Source organism: Protobothrops mucrosquamatus, unplaced genomic scaffold, assembly GCF_001527695.2.
Source record: "Protobothrops mucrosquamatus isolate PMUCROS unplaced genomic scaffold, P.Mucros_1.0 scaffold2190, whole genome shotgun sequence".
Lineage (NCBI taxonomy): Eukaryota > Metazoa > Chordata > Lepidosauria > Squamata > Viperidae > Protobothrops > Protobothrops mucrosquamatus.
Window position 1 is genome coordinate 1 of NW_015388283.1, and position 17484 is coordinate 17484.

Here is a 17484-nt window from a genome sequence, read left to right on the forward strand (position 1 = left end):
CCAACTATGATATTGTGGATTCGCTGATCTCAGTATACATCACATTTTTTAATTTATCTATCACCTTTATTATTTTTATAAATAACTCAAGGTGGCAAGCATACCTATTATTTGCTTGTCCTTCTATTTTCCCCACTGCAACAAACCTATAAGGTAAATTGGGCTGAGAGAAAGTGAACGGCCCAAGATCATTCAGCCAGCTTTCATGTCTAAGATAGGACTAGAATTCACCATTTCCTAGTTTCCAGGCTAGCACCTTAACCGCTGCACCAATTAGCCCTCACATATTCTATGTGATACAATTATGTGAAATATCACATATTTTCTTCTATTTCCAAATGAAGTCTCCCTGAGATCTTATATCTCCCCATGTATACCATACAGAAAATCCCCAACTTACGATCTTTTGCTTAATGATGGTTTGACATTATAATGGCTCTGAAAAAAATGACTTACGATCTCCCCTTAAGGTTATATCACCCCTGCACTCACAAGTCTGTGGTTTGGGCACTTGGCAAGCAGCTTGTATGTATAACGGTTCAAGCATCCTGTGGACACATGATCGTGATGGGAAGGTGGCTTCCAACAAGTGAAGTTAATGGGGAAGCTGGCAGGGAAGGTTGTAAATCATGATCATCTGATGTCCTGCTTAATGACCAGAGTGATTTGCTTAATGATCACAGCAAAAGTCTAAAATCAGGTGCAATCAACTGATGCCTCATTTAACAACTGTGCCACTTAACGACAAATTTTCTGATCGCAATTGTGGTTGTAAGTTGAGGACCATGTGTACTTCCTCTAATAGTTTTTCTTTCTTTCTCTAAGACATACACACCAAAGTTATGCAGTGAGTTTTCTGTTGTACATAATCTTTCTTGATGCTCTGCACTTCTTTGCAGTCAATTCAAGAGCAGAATAAGGACATATTTATGAACAACAGAAGAATCTCTTACCAAAATAATTGCTTATGGAAACTGGAAGGACACATTCTTTTAATGTTGGAGAGCCTAGTAACACACTTCAACCACTGATGAGGGAGGAAAAAAGGTTTTCCAATATTCAGAGGAAAGAAATTCTAAAATTGTTTCCCAGTATAGTAATGGAAGTCACAGCCTCATTGGTTTTAAAACTGCCCTAGACAGATTTATGAGTTTTATTATCGGATGCTTTTAATTCTGATGGTTCAGTTGTGACCTGTAATAGTCCTGCAACTTTTCCAATCCTCACTTTCTGAAGAACCTCAGAGTTGCCCAAAGCAGGGATGAGATTCTGAACAACAGGAACTCTCACAAAAGGTGACTTTTGCCAGACTAACGGACATTTCTCCTGGAAAGGCTTAACTGATTGACTCCCTTTGGTCTACCTCTCCATATTATTGTAAGCAGCAGGAGATGAAGTTATAGGGATTAGATTCATTATGATTCACAGCACTGCATGTGTGTGTGACATGTGTGTATGAGTGGGTGAGTCGTATTATTTCAATGAAGCATTATTATAAAATGAGTAAATAAAGAAATGCTTTTTTAGATGTGGCAAGGTCATTGTGTCACAATAGAGAAATGAAATACTCTGTTATTTATGGTATATCAAGTTGTGTAGAAAATATTATAGGTTTTTTTTTTATAGGTATCTTTGAAAATAACTTGTTTTGGCCTGAGTGGAAATCTAGCAACGATGCAGTAAAAGATCAAGCACATATGAAAGAGTTAGGAGTGGATGTGTGCATAAACACTGAACAGCATAATATACGGAGATATATTCCAGATCTAAAATGTCATCATTTTGCAACATGAAATGCAATGTTCTGATTATCCTTAAGATGTTCCTCTAGAAGAAAATGAGAAGTGAATCAAATCCATATGTACATAGGAGTTGAAAGGTAGAAACCGATCTTAAAAATACATTCAATAGTAATTCCTATCAGCAATGCTGTGCTTCTGATTTTTTCTGAGTTGCTCCTTAAAGAACCGAAGACAATTTGCTACCTTTATGGTCTTACAACACTGTCAAAATACCATGAAAAGAAGACCTTCAAAAAATTATTAAACCATTTCTCAGGACCTCCCTGGAAGGTTTTTTTGTTCTCCTCAAATCTAGTTGTCCTATTGCACCTGGCATATCAATAGATATTTACTCTCCTGAATTCGATCCTAGACCTTTTTCCACTTGTCTTTTCAAGTCAGTAGTTTTGGGTTTCTTTTCTTGGCCTCGAGAGATGGAAACATTTCCTTCATGTTTACATAATGGTTCTGTCTGACCTGAGAATCCCTGATTCCCACTTGCCTAAATTAAGCCCTTGAACTCCCAGTTTCCCAAATTTCCCTTCTTGTACATGGTATGATGCCATTTTGCTACATTAAGCATTGAGACTTTCAGCTGAGCATTGGAAATAAAAGAATGATGGCTACCTGGTGAATAACTATATGAGTTCAGAGAAAGCCACAATGAAATTCTTGAATTTTTAAAAAACTATATGCTTGAGTTTGAAATTCCCCACGCCTAAATGTGACATCTAAATCAGATATTAGTAGGCCACAAAGAGAGACTTTTTTATAGTAATAAGTTGAGTTACATGAAATTTAAAGCACTTGGGCACATGGGAAATTTGTACTGTACTGAGGGGTCCTTGGTGCTCTCTGAGCTTGGTTGTTTTCTTGCAGACGTTTTATTACCCAAACTAGGTAACATCATCAGTGTTACCTCGTTTGGGTAATGAAACGTCTGCAAGTAAACAACCAAGCTCAGAGACCACTAAGCTCATTTCAACCATGAGCTACAAATATTCTTCTATATTTGTACTGTACTATTCAAGCAACTAAACCAAAATAAGACATCAACATTTAGGAGAAGTGCATTAAGCATAAATGAAAAAAAAAAACTGCTACGAGTAAAGGCCCCTACAGATGACATTTCCATGAATTAACTATCCAGGCACAAAACTATACCATATTGATTGTGATTACTTTATACGACCGTAAATACAATACAAAATTGGGTAGTGTTTTGAAACCCATAAAAAATACCTTAGCTCCAGGCAGATTTAAGTCCATTTCACATTGTAATTCATACATCATATATAATTGTAATGTGCTGCTTGGATCCTCAAGTCTAATGATTTCAGCAGATGATGTTTTAAAACTTACGTTGGTTCTTCAGAAACCACCGTTCCCTCTTCCAGTTCCTGAGCTTGCTTGTACCACGGCAATTTAGCTTCAATGGGAAGTTTTTCTAGAAAAAATAATGACAGGGAAATAGGAAACATGAAAAAATAATGTAACTTATCTTAAAGAGGAATTACCTTGCTTTTATTCCATATTTGCTAAGTATCTGCCAATCCAATCATTAGTGCACCCAGGCAATGCTTGCAGAGTATAAAGCTTCCTGAAATGTTATTTCACACCATCAGGACTAAATTTAATAAGATGAGATATGAATGAGCCTTCTGGCTATGCATACTGCCCTTTGCTCAGCTTCTATAAGAGAGAGAGGAAAGCGAGCACTTCTTCAATTAACTGTAGTTTCCTATTTCATCTAAATCAGAAAAGCATGGTTAATAATTTTAGAAAAGGTCAAGATGTTAAACCAACTTCAAAACATAGGCAAATTTTAGTTAATAGTTGATTTCCTGCTTCACAAAGATAGATTCTATGCTTAATTCAAAACTGCTGGGATTGTGCAAAAGCATGGAGGGTTGCCTGTGAGCCAAAATATATCTTCCTATCTTGCTTTATCCCATTTGGCACAGTTCTGTCAAAGAAGTGTGGAAGATGAGTTTTTTTCTCTCCTCTTTTCATATTTGTCCAATACATATGGAAACCTCCAGAATGGAGAAGATGATTATTATTAGTGATAGGAAGTACTGTACACAAGTATACTTTTCTTTGAAGCGTTTACAAAGTGATTCCAAGTTAGTAGGCCTATGCAGCCCTGCTTGGCTGAAAATGAAAAAAAAAAGTGGCAATGATTTTTACAGCTTATAAAAGGGTTCTGCTGTGTTCCACTTTGATAGCTTATTATGACATAGAAGAAAATGCAGATGTGATGAATGATGGTTCAACAAACAGAAAACCAAAATAGTTCAGTGATGCCCTTTTAGCCAGAGTTTATCAGTTCATCAGTATTGTGGATTCAAAGACTGAGCTGAATAGTTTTACTGTCATTTTTGACATAAAGCAGCACTGTTCTCTATCTTTCCTCTCCAAGATTGGTATCAGAGAAATGCATTAAAAGTATTTGATAAAATACTCAATTGAGGAGCCAAATTATGTTCTCGTGGGAACATAAATCTGTATTAAACTATGGAGCTGCACTGGCCCTTGAAGGTCAAACGAAAAAGTTATGAAAATCAACCCACAGCAAATTGATAGACACACTCTAAATGAATATGAAATCATCTGAATTCAAGGCTAATGGCTTATTGAACTATTTGTAAAAGCCATATGAATACCATGCTACAAATACATTATTATACACTTTTGTTTTCTCCTCTGATCTTACTAAATCATCTTTCATGGGATCTTCTTCTTTTAAACTATTCAATCAATAACTTTCCTAGCAAGTTTGACTTAAGGATTAAATGTAGCTACACTAATTTATTAGAGGACTCAATAAACTCAATACAACACATTCAATTGACATTGAATAATCTATCTTTAGTATTAGAATTTGAACTTTAGAGACCATGCAGAACGTGATATGCATCCAGAAATACTTCTGAACTTTCTTTCCTATCATATTGCCCGCCCCTCTCAAATCTGCCATGAAGGCTCTTTCAAGATGAAATTAAATATATGATAGAAAACAGTCTGAAGTGAAAATAATCAACCTTAGAGTTGCATAAAGGCATACTTCTCTTTGGTGCAGGATCAGGGTACTGGATTTAGTTGAAGGACTAGATCAGGGGTAGGCAACCTTGGCTCTTTTATGACTCGTGGACTTCAACTCCCAAAATTCCTGAGCCAGCCATGCTGGCTCAGGAATTCTGGGAGTTGAAGTCCATGAGTCATAAAAGAGCCAAAGTTGCCTACCCCTGGACTAGACCCACAGTTCACTGAGCAAAATAAACTCAGACTACTCTGCTACATCATTTAAGCCTGCTTGTGCATGGAAAAGGACACAAGGAGCTATGGTTTCCTAAATTCTTCTCTACGTAGAAGAACCTGGAGGATAGGTGCGAAGCAAATTGGTTTGGCCTGGATCTATAAAGCAAGATTCCTATTGGGAAATAAAAGAACAACATGCAGAGGGTTATAAGAGCATTTGTTAGCACAAACCCAGTTGAGAACGGAGATGGTGGAGTTAGAAAAGAGATGAGACTTTGGGTGAGGCATAGAATTCTTGCTTGATAAGACTGGTCAACCTTTAAGGACTGATTAGACCCTTGAATCAAAGCTTCTCTATCCTTGCTTTAGTGCAGTGATGGCAAGCCTTTTAGAGACCGAGTGCCCAAAAACCGCCCCCTGCCTCCGCTCCGCCGCCTGTCCTGCCTGCTCCGCCCCTGCCCGCCCCCTGCCCACAGGACTACGCACCGCCTCCATGGCCAGCCGCAGCAGATCACCCAGGCAGCCCTGCAGCGCCATGGCAGCCATGCCCTCTGCCCATACCCCGCAGCATCATCTGCACGCTATGAGGCACAAGGGCAGAGTCTTGTCCTTGCTGCCTGGCTATGTCCTTGGCTGTGCTGCTCCGTGCAGGCCGCACCCGGGGGCGACTCTCCTCCGGGGGGCTGCTGGTGAGGAGGGGGCCACGGAGAGAGGCGGGGCTGGAGCAACGGCGTGAGTGCCCACAGAGAGGGCTTCGAGTGCCGCCTCTGGCACGCGTGCCATAGGTTCGCCACCACTGCTTTAGTGCTTGAATTGAATTGAGTTGAATTGGATTGATTGAGCAAGCATGTAATAAATAAATATATAAATAAATTTGCATATGTTCTATCCTGGGCAAATCTGTTATATAAATCTACATTCACACTATGGAAGCAGCCAATCTAGGCATGGTTATTTATGAGCTCTCTTTCCCATCTTACCCAACACAGAAATTGAACATTAGAAAAGGAAAAAAAGGAGACTCTATACCAGTGGTGGCGAACCTATGGCACGTGTGCCAGAGGCGGCACTCGGAGCTCTCTCTGTGGACACATGTGCCGTCGTCCCAGCCCCGCCTTCCCCTGCGGCCCCCTCCTCACCAGCAGCCCCCCTGGAGGAGAGTTGTCCCTGGGCACAGCCCGCACGGAGCAGCGCAGCCAAGGACATAGGCGGGCAGCAGGGACAAGACTCCGCCCTCATGCCCCATAGTGTACAGATGATGCTGCGGGGTGTAGGTGGAGGGTGTGGCTGCCAAGGCGCTGCAGGGCTGCCTGGGCGATCTGCTGCGGTGGGCCATGGAGGCGGTGCGTGGCCCTGCGGGCGGGCAGGGCAGGGGGTGGGCGGTGGTGGAGCAGGCAGGGCAGGAGGCGGAACGGGGATGGGAGCAGTTTTTGGGCATTCGGTCTCTAAAAGGTTTGCCATCACTGCTCTATACAATTCCAGACAAAAAACTGTCCAGTCTCTTCTTCAAAACCTCCAATGATGGAACACCCGAAACATATGGAGGCAAGTCATTCTGCTGATTAATTGTTCTCACGCTCAAGGAATTTCTCCTTAGTCCTAGGTTGGATCTCTCTTTAATGATCTTCCACCCATTACTTTTTGTCTTGCCCTCAGATGCTTTGGAGAATAGGTTGACCCTCTCTTCCAACCCCTCCAGTACTGGAAGACGACTATCATATCACCCCTAGTTTTTCTCTTTGTTAGACAAGGCATGTTAATTAGGGATGATTGGACGTGTAACTGAACAAACCTATCACATGTTCCCTATGGAAGCAGAGAGGTAGCCCTAGAATCCTCCATATTGTTTGGGAGGAATAATCTTGATTTCCCTTGCAGATAGATTGTCATGTTGCATGAAGAACACAAATAAACCAATACTGACATTCTATACTGCTCTCTCTTGTGATCCTACTAAAAGATGCAGCTACTTTAGGTGTTGTAGAAAGATGCTACATTTGTACTCCCATGTGCTCCGAAGCATTTTTTGGAGACAGAGTTTGAAGTGCTACACAACCTACAGCTTACCAGTCAGTTAGTCTCTATTAAAAAACCTGAAAAAGGCTGATCAAGCTGCTGTTGGGTACCCCTCTCAGCCTTATTTACAAACAATTTTCTATTAATTAAATAAAACTAAATTGTTTGTTAAATAAAGGATGCAAGAAGCAATTTATTTCACTTCCCTCCTCATTGAATTAAAAAAAGAGATGTCTTGTAGAGACAATTTCCAATTTTGTTTTGTCCTTTTTAACACTTTATTTACTATTAAATTTATTTGCCACCCATCCTGTGGTTCATGGCAACTTTACTTATTTATAGAATGAGATATTATTTGCATTCTAGTCACCCAGGGAATTTAATAAAGAATTATCACCAGTACAGTACCCACATGCCAAGTAGAACACCTGGGGGGGGGGGGAAATGCTGTGTTATTGACTGCAAAGATGGATCCTGCTCTTTAAATAACCATAATCACAGCAACTGTAGCCTTCTTATTACACAGAATTATAATGAGGTATTTATGCTACCATTAATTCCTGAAAGGCATTTATCAGGACAATCTATTTTTTCTTTACTAGCGCTTGACAAAAATTAACAATTCCCTTATTGGCTAATGGATCAATACTTTTCAGCCAAAGGTTGGTATGTTAGTTCAGGAGAGAAGTGATTACTAGAGCCTGAATTCAATTTTAGGGATCTTATAAGTTAAACTCTTGATCAGTGGATCCACATCTGCTCAAGAGTGATTTGTCCCTAATTTTATTACCAAAATATATTAGCCCTCTTACTTCCTTTGTGGTAATAGCATTTATTTTCCTCTGTCTTTCTTCCATCCATAAAGATACCATATTACAGACGAGTAGAGCTTAAGAGTGATTACATAGGCTTAGAGTTCCTGCCAGGAAATCTGTTTTTGTCAAAGCATGACAATCAGTATTGGCTCAATAAATGAAGCCTAAGGCATTAGCTCTCAACTACACAACCCAAAAGTGCAATCATCTTCCCACTGGGGAAAAATGCACTTATTTTCAATAACTGCTTGCCAGGATTAGGCTGCTGGTTAATTTACCTTTTGGCTTGTAGCATGGAGTAGGGACAATGCATTCCTCTTTGATGTGCGGTTTTGTTTTAGGACTGCAGCCACCGGTATGCATCCCTCGATGATCAATGCATAGAACTACTCGATATCTCAAGCCCTGGCCACATGTCACTGTGCACTGAAAGGAAAGCCATCGTCGATTAATTCCATTAATGACCATGAATAAATTTGCCGCTAAATCCCTTAACTGGCCATGTGGAAGAGGAAACAGAACCCGAAAGATATCATCAACCATCCAAATGTTTGGTTTGTATTGGCTTTCGATACCAACTGCCAATCCCATGGCAAACTTGTTGGCATTAATACTGTGGAAAATAATTATCATTCAATTGAAACAAAGAAAAAAATTGCTTTTTAAATAGCTTTCTATTGAAAAAGCATTTTAGTGAAAGTAATACGGGTGGTGGGTGGTGTTTGTGCACTTATTTAGTCACAAGACGACTATTAATTAGTGATGAGTGTTCTGTCTTTTGATGAACCACATGTCTCCATGAGTCTGCAGTCCACCCAGCTTCCCAATTTCTAATTAAATCCAAAGGAAGACACTGTGATGCAACTCTTCCGGTTGGCCTTTTTCCAGATTGGCAAGTGTACTAGCCAAGGAGGTTTCAAATTGATGGAAAGATGTACGTAATGCATTACTGTTGTTCATTACTCCATCAATAAAGTAATCTTCAGAATACCACCAAGAGAAATTCAAGAATTCTCTTTTGCCAAGGAGAAAAAGCCTTTCAGATACTACAAGGCAATTTTTATAGTGGAGATTTTCTTCTGATATATTGTTGTTGCTTACTGGTGGTTCTCTTCCTCTTTCTCTTACTGATCAAACACTTCAGCGTTTACATTTTTGGCCTACAGCCACCTAAAACTCTCTACCACATAGGCAAATCAGTGCATTATTTACTTATCTATATCCTTCTGCAATCAAAATAAATTCTCAACAGTTTACATGATGCAGACAAAATTAAAACATTCGTGGTCAAAATCAAAATAACAATGAGAAGGAATTTTTAAAAAAATCCACCCCCCAAGTGCAATTAATCAATAAAAAATAAAAAAGGTCAAACCTAACTAGAATGCTCTATGGAACAGTGCAATTTTCAGCATCTTTCTGAATTTAATCAAAAAGGGAGGCAGGCAGTTTTATCTCTGGGAGATTGTTCAGAGAGGTGGTGCCGCTACTGAAAAGCAATTCCTCTCATCTTTGCTCCCTTCACTTTCTGAAACTGAGGGTATAGGACCTTAGAACTGACAATGAAGAAGGTGGACAACCGTTATCTTTTAGGATTGACTATCAACAGTAAAGGAATCAGTAATAAAAAAAATATACAAAAGACTAGCAGTTGGTAAGGCAGCAATGAAAGCTTTAGAAAAATATTCAGATACCCTGATGAGCCTATACCTACAAAGATCAGAATTGTGTGGACAATGGTTGTCCATGCAACATTCCAGAGAAGCAAAAGCTGGTCTTTGAAGAAGCACGATAGAAAGAACATTGATGCTTTTGAACTTTGGTACTGAAGAAGAGTCAAGAATACCATGGTTGAAAACAAACAAACGAATGAATCACAGAGTTCTCACAAATGGCCAGGATCAAATTATTATATTTTGGACACATTAGGAGAAAACCAACTCCCTTAAGAAGTCCATAATCCTGGGGAAAAAAGAAGAAAATATCAACCAACAATGATGGTTGATGGAGCTGATTACCGCAACAATGGATACACCATTGGAAGATCTGAAAGACCAAACTGGGGACAAATCATCCTGCAGAAAGTCTGTCTAAGTGGTTGTTATCAGCTACATCGTTGGTAGGCATATAATCAATCAATTAAGCATGCATAGTCCTGCAAGAAATCATGATTAAAATATTCCTGGTTATTAAATTCCACTTAATCTCATTCTAAGTTTGTTGGGTTATATGCTATAACAAAAAACTAAAATGTCTTATTGGTAATTTATTAATTATTATGTAAATTTCTAGTTATTCACATTAAGGGATTTCACCTAAAATTTATGGCACACTGTGGCTGAATAAATTATCCTATAATTTTGAGAAATAATAATTTATTAAGAATGCATCCAGAAGCTGTGAATGCTCCAACACTGGAAGTTTTTAAGAAGAGATTGGACAGCCATTTGTCTGAAATGGTATACGGTTTCCTGCCTGAGCAGGGGTTGGACTAGATGACCTCCAAGGTCCCTTCCAACATTATTATTATTATGATGATGATGATGATGATGATGATGATGATGATGGATCATCGCACAGTCAGCCAGATGTTCAGACTGGATTTGGCATTTTGTCCACCTATCGAGTCCTTACCCAGGACCTGGGATAGGCAGATATGGATGTTTGATGGTATTACAGATATCGTCGCAGGATGGAAGCAGTTCCTAGTAAGGCCGCCTTTTGCAATTGACTAATAGCGAATTTGTCAATGCCAATGGTGTTCAAGTGGTGCTCCAGTTGTTTTGGGATTGCACCCAAGGCGCCTATTACTATTGGTACTACCCTTGCTTGCTTTTGCCAGTCTTTCTATTTTTATTTGTAGGTCCTTGTATTTTGTTATCTTCTCCAGTTCTTTCTCATCTATTCTGCTGTCTCCAGGCACTGCCACGTCCACTATCCAGACTTTTTTGTCTTTCTTATCGAGAATTGTTAAGTCCGGGGTGTTATGTTGCAGGTGCTTGTCTGTTTGAATAATAATAATAATAATAATAATAATAATAATAATAATAATAATAATAATAATAATAATAATAATAATAATTATTATTATTATTATTATTATTATTATTATGCCTGAGCATGTCTACAAACATGCCCTGCATATCCTTTACTTAAACTAGCCATTTTTTTTCATTCCTGTACTTATATACGTGTACTAATGCTGACAGAATTGTAAGTATTTTCATAACACAGACATTTCAATGACCTCATTTCAGCTACTTTAAATATATACTTCAATAATGAAAAGAAGGTAATTACCGGAGACCATTCCTGAGCCAGCCACTTAGGACAATCAAAAATATTGCAAGGCTGAACAATGGGCATCTTGGGAGTGTACATGCACTTCCACTCCTCCACAGAGCTGACCAATCCCTGGATGTCTTCCTCCACGCAAGAGATTGTGCGACTTTGAATGCCTCCCCCGCAGGAAGAAGAGCAGGCAGTCCACGGGGTGCTTTCCCACCTTCAAAACAACATACAGTTCAGAGGAAAGGCACCATATCTGGTCTGTGTAACTACAAGTACTTTAGTCTGTAGTGGCATTTCCCTAGTAGAAGTAGCAAAGCCCTGCCCTGTTACTTGCTTACATATCCAATGGTCCATCAGCCAATACTTGGCTTTGAAATGTCCAATTCTGATGAAAAAGATTGAGTTTAAGAATGAGTTTGTGACATGACATAAGTTTGAAGTTTGAAGTTTGAGGTTTTATTGCATTTATATCCCGCCCTTCTCCCAATGGACTCAGGGCGGCTTACAGCCAATTAAAAACAGAACAATCAATACAAATCTACAAAATTTAAAATCAATTAAAAGATATATACAATAGGCCTATTTATGTTTTAAAATTAATTAAAAACCAGTTTAAAATATCCCTAGGCCAGTCCTGCCTGCTGAAACAGCCATGTCTTGAGGGCGCGGCGGAAGGAGGGGAGATCCGGAATCACCCGGATCTCTGGGGGCAGCTCGTTCCAGAGGGTGGGGGCTCCAACAGAGAAGGCTCTCCCCCTGGGGGTCGCCAACCGACATTGTCTGATTGACGGCACCCTGAGGAGACCCTCTCTGTGGGAGCGTATCGGCCGGTGAGAGGTAATCTGTGGCAGAAGGCGGTCTCGGAGGTAGCCAGGTCCGATGCCATGGTGCGCTNTGGTGCGCTTTAAAGATGATGGTCAACACCTTGAAGCGCACCCGGAAGGCCACAGGCAGCCAATGCAGCTCGCGCAGCAGCGGCGTTACATGGGAGCGACAAGTCGCTCCCATCACCGCCCGCGCGGCCGCATTCTGGACTAGCTGGAGCCTCCGAGTGCTCCTCAAGGGGAGCCCCATGTAGAGAGCGTTACAGTAGTCCAAGCGGGAGTAAGCTACTGTATCTTTCATAGGAAATTGGAATTCCCTTCAATAGCCCCATACTACTGTATATAATGCTAAAGAAACTTTGAAGCTCTTCTTTATTACCTGTAGATTTTCCAAATACTGTATATGTATGTACAATATGTCTCTCTCTCTCTCTCTCTGTGTATGTGTATGTATGTCACTCATGCCCAGCCACTTACCATCTTGACTATTGCAATATGGGGCTGCCCTTGAAAAGTATCAGGAAGCTCAAATTGGTTCAAAATGCAGCGGCCCACATGGTCTTGAGCAGACCCAGATGTGCACAGATGTCATCTCTCCTGCGGGAGTTGATTAGCTGCCAATCTGCTTCCAGGTACAATTCAAGGTGCTGGTTGTCACCTTCCATGAGCTACGTGGCTTGGGACCAGGTTATCTGAAGGACCATCTTTTCCTAGTCATATCTACCGACCCACCAGAGCAGGGAGGCTGGGAATGTTGCAGGTCTCCTCTTCTAAGGAGGTACATCTGTCGGGATTCAGAAGAAGGCCCTTCTCTGTGATGGCTCCCTCCCTTGGGAATATCATCCCTGTGGAGATTAGATTGGCCCTCACTTTGACACTTGCGCAAGGCCCTGAAGGCCTAGCTTTGACAATGGGCCAGAGTGGGATGGAGGGTATTCTTTATTGTTTGTATATTGGGTTTTTAGTTTTATACACCAGAGTCACTGAAAGTGAGTGGGCAGCCATATAAATTTTCTTAAATGGAGGTAATCCTTGACTTACAACCACAACTGAGCCCAAAATTTCTGTTGTTAAGTGAGACATTTGTTAAATGAATTTTACCCCATTTTACGACCTTTCTTGACTCAGTTAGTAACCCGGTTGCTAAGTGAACCTGGCTTCCCCATTGACTTTGCTTATCAGAAAATCTCAAAAGGTGATTACATGATCTCGGGACCCTGCAACCGTCATAAATACGAACCAGTTGCCAAGCATCTGAATTTTGATCGCATGATCATGGGGATGCTGGAAAGGTTGTAACTGTGAAAAACAGTCATAAGTCACTTTTTTCAGTGCCACTGTAACTTTGAAAGGTCACTAAAAAAACTGTCGAGGACTACTAGCTTTGGCAGGTTTCCCCAATCTAGTGTGCTTCAGATGAGTTCTGAAACTCCCAGAACGCAGAAAGGCACCATCCTAACACATCCAAAATGTATATTAGGTTAATTTTTGGACTCTTAAAAAACTAGAATGATTTTAAAGCACTCAGTGATAGTCTTCCTGATTCTTGGAATCAAATAATATTTATTCTTAAAAGAATTCAGAAGGAACAGGATTGTGTAAGAAACCAACAATGAAACTTACCAAAGAGGGGAAAAACTGTTTATTTGCAATTACTTAAACTATATTCTGTAGGAATTAATGGGACACTCCATTAAAAAAATTGTTTCACCTATATTGGTGATTCAGCTGTTGGAGATTTGAAAGCATTTTAATGTATTTTGAACAATACAGTACATTATTATTTCCTACTTTGAGAAGTTTCTTTAGCGCAGTAATCAGAAATCATATGTTCTCTTTTCCCCCTAAGCATATACGTTTATATGTATACATATGTACTAAACAAGATGGTTCAAGCAGGGATGCTACTACAGTTGGAAAGATGGTACAAGAGAAAAATTCCTGGCTTCTCTCTTAACCCCACTGCATATATAGGGGCCCACACCAGATACCTATAGCACAGAGCTCGTTATCATCAGGATCTGCCTAGACACAATGCCACTTGGCCTCCGCTTCTTTGGGGTTGAGACTGATGCAACCCATGAAATCCAGATAGGTATATCTTCATCCTACCCACCTTTCTAACATAACTAGGTTTCAGTGATAGACACCATCTCTATATTTTTGTGTACAATTAGATCAATGACCAAGAAGGTCTTTATTGATAGATCTGGTATTCAATAGCATCAGCCTGACACTAAGGTCTCAAACAACTGACCTATGTGAGTCATGAAATCTTGTTTTTGAATATTTTAAATGAAGATGATAATTCTAAAAAAGAGATAACTGTCAAAACTTCTTAATGTTATGACAATGTCCTTAAATACAATTTTTAATGACTGGACTACAAAGGCAATTCAGAAGATAAATCCAATGAAAATTCAAGTGCTCACTTAGTAAATTTATCAATGCTGCCACACAAGGAGGAAGACTATGAAATTTTATCTTAGTCTCATGTGAACTTTTCAGTGGAGGAAAAAAAACACCTTGATTTTTGTGTCATGGACAATTATTCTGTATAAATACCTAGGACAAAAGAAAGTTGTCTTTTGCTTGAATTGTAAAGTAAAACAGAAAACAATGCAGAAAAAGCACCAGAATTAAGAACATGTGACTGGCGAATGACTGTCACTCTGTTAGCTTGCCAATAAAACACACAAAAACATATTTTCTTATTGCTAAATAGAGCATTTGGTTTACATACCGAGGAAGAGGATGGTAGAGGTCATAGGGCATGATCTGCTTGTATCCATCACTGTTAGGAACAATAATGCCAACCCTCTGAGTAGAAGGTACACACAATAAAATAAACACTAAATGATTACATTATACAAAAACATAGCATTAGATAACTAACTCATTCTACTTGTTGATACAATCTACAGACAAAATATAAAGATATAAGGAACCAGACACTTTATTTTGCAAAAGATCTCATGAATTGATATGGCCTAATTAATTAGTTCATATGAGTACCATAATAAACATTGAAATGTCTAGCAGCAAGCTTTCTAGAATTAAAATTATGAGAGAAAGAGAATTAATGTATTTTTTATGATTAAGAACAGAGAACTGTAATTTCTCCATATAAAAGAACAAGGAATTAAACCTACACGTATTAAATGGAGAAAAAATATATTAAAATTTAAATATAAAGTCAGAGTAAGAGAAAATGTGTGGGTATGGGGGGAGAATATTAAATCTTGCTCACCATTATTTACTGAAAAACAAAAATGCTCTCTACTGATTCCATAACATTGTAATATAATAATTCCGTATAAAACCTTAATGTTTAAAGATTCTTCTGTGCATTATTTTTAGTTGGGTTGCTTTGTTTGACACTGAAAAATCTAACAACAATTATAACTTGGATCATATGATTTCCACATATTTTGTATCACCAAATGAGAATATTCATTATCAGTCTATGTCCTAATGGTTCTCTTTAATAATTAAATATTCATCTAGAAAAATTATCATGGAAAAAGCAATGGCAAATAATAAAAACAACAACAAAAGACCAATACTGTTATAACATCAACTATGCAAAGCTGTATGAACAGAGGCTGTTTGTCAAGCTCAATTTGTTAAATGCTTCAGTTGGATATTTTTTACTAAACTGAAGGTTTTACTCCACATGAGAAACAAACAATAAGATTCATCTTAACTAATCTTCCACTTGACTGCACTGAAGTCAAAATCCTAAAAGTACTGTAGTATGGAATTAGTCCTTTGACCAATTTTGGCCAAACGTTCCTTGTCAACTGTAGTCATTTAACTCATTACTATTTTCATTTTTATACCAAACAGAAAAACTTGAATAGTCCATGGGATCAAAAAAAAAAAAAGTTTCCCCCCCACTTGTCTAATTCAATAACATTCATTGGATATGTGATCTAGCAGAAGCATGTTGCTCTTACCGAGTAGAAATATTCTGCCTGGAACATGATACTCAATGTAATTTCATAAGCACCTATTTCTGAATTCCTCAGAAATAAATATAAAATGAGGCTGGTTGTCTGTTACGTCTGTTGAAGCTTGAGTATATAACTGTATTTCTACATAAGTATTGAACATGTAACAGGTTAAATCTACAAAAAGTGCACCATTTATTCACTGCACCTAAATGCTATACAATTGGATTACCTTATTGGCTATCTAATGTCCACTACTATGAGGACTACTGCTGGTGAAGCAGGAATCGATGATTCACAGGTCGGACAAATATATTAATATAAAAAGGGAGTAGATATCTCCAATTTTCAAGACTAGGAAAAGAATTATCAAAACTCCACTGTCTCAAAACAACAGGAGAAAAAGGCTAAGATTTAAACTCTGACACTGACATATATGTTCCCAGATCTTTTTTTTTTTTTTTAAGAAATTTTATTTATTTTTTCCATCATAAAAAACAATCATAAGTAAACACAATAACCAATCAATAACCCCCCCCCCAGAACTTCCCAAACCTAATCCCAGGATAATATTCATATAAAAGTAAACAAATACTAATATCTCTAACTCCACAAAATATCTTAATCTACAAGAAAAGATAGAAGTAAACAAACTTAAAAAAATCTAGAAACCTAAATTATATTCTACCACTCTATGTTTCTTTTGAATATAAACAATCCATCTTCTCCATATTGATATATGTTCCCAGATCTTCTTTGCCCATCTGCATGTGTGATGTGACACAAACACAAATGTGTGTGTGCACGTGTGCATATACACAACAGATTACTTCATTTTTATTTGCAATGATCAACTGATCTAAGCCATGTCAAGTCTGAGAAGCTTCTCCTGTCCTAAAGACTCAGAATTTATTGCTAAATAATCTGGTAAAGTCTGACAACACTTTAATTCCTACAAGAATCTAATGGCCAACTATTTGAAGTGAGTTAGCCTAAAATACCCTCTCTGAAAACCACTGCTTCCATAGAAATTTCACACAAAAAATTAAAATGTAAAAGTACTTATCTGGTCAACTGTTCATATTGCTAAGCTTTTGGCCGGTGGCAGAAAGAAAGAAAGAAATAATAACAGGCAGTTGTGATATATTAGTTAAAGCAGATTTCCCATTAAGACTGAATGGAACTTTATGCAAATATAAAATGGCAAGTGGGATTTTGCCCATGTATAGAAGCATATACAAAAGTACACGAACAGATTTTGTCGATCAAATTCAAAGCTTTCTAAGTTGAGATCCAATAGATCAAAGGTTCACTATAGTATGAAACTACCCTCTAGCTACTAAAATACTCATCTCTTTAGATTTAGGTGGCGGTTACTACAAGTTGTATGGTACCAAACCATACAGTGAGTATAATATCCCAGGTGCAATCCAAACTGAACAGGAAAGTTGGCATGACTTATTTCACGGAGGCCAATTTTGCTAATTCACGATGGCAATTCTTTTTTATTTTCCCCATAGTGATAGTTCAATAATTGCAGGAA

The 17484-nt window shown here is 38.6% G+C and overlaps 1 protein-coding gene across 1 annotated transcript in view; it reads right to left on the bottom strand.

The window, feature by feature from the left end:
• Window positions 1-3139: 3139 nt before the first annotated feature.
• LOC107295013 (ADAMTS-like protein 1) overlaps window positions 3140-17484 on the bottom strand; it is a gene marked incomplete at its 5' end in the record, with an annotated part of 87666 nt that continues 73321 nt past the window's right edge. The window contains 4 exons of the mRNA XM_015824301.1: window positions 3140-3228; window positions 8152-8299; window positions 11174-11378; window positions 14732-14782. Of these exons, the coding sequence (XP_015679787.1) occupies window positions 3140-3228; window positions 8152-8299; window positions 11174-11378; window positions 14732-14782 (493 nt within the window). The remainder of the gene's footprint in view (window positions 3229-8151; window positions 8300-11173; window positions 11379-14731; window positions 14783-17484) is intronic.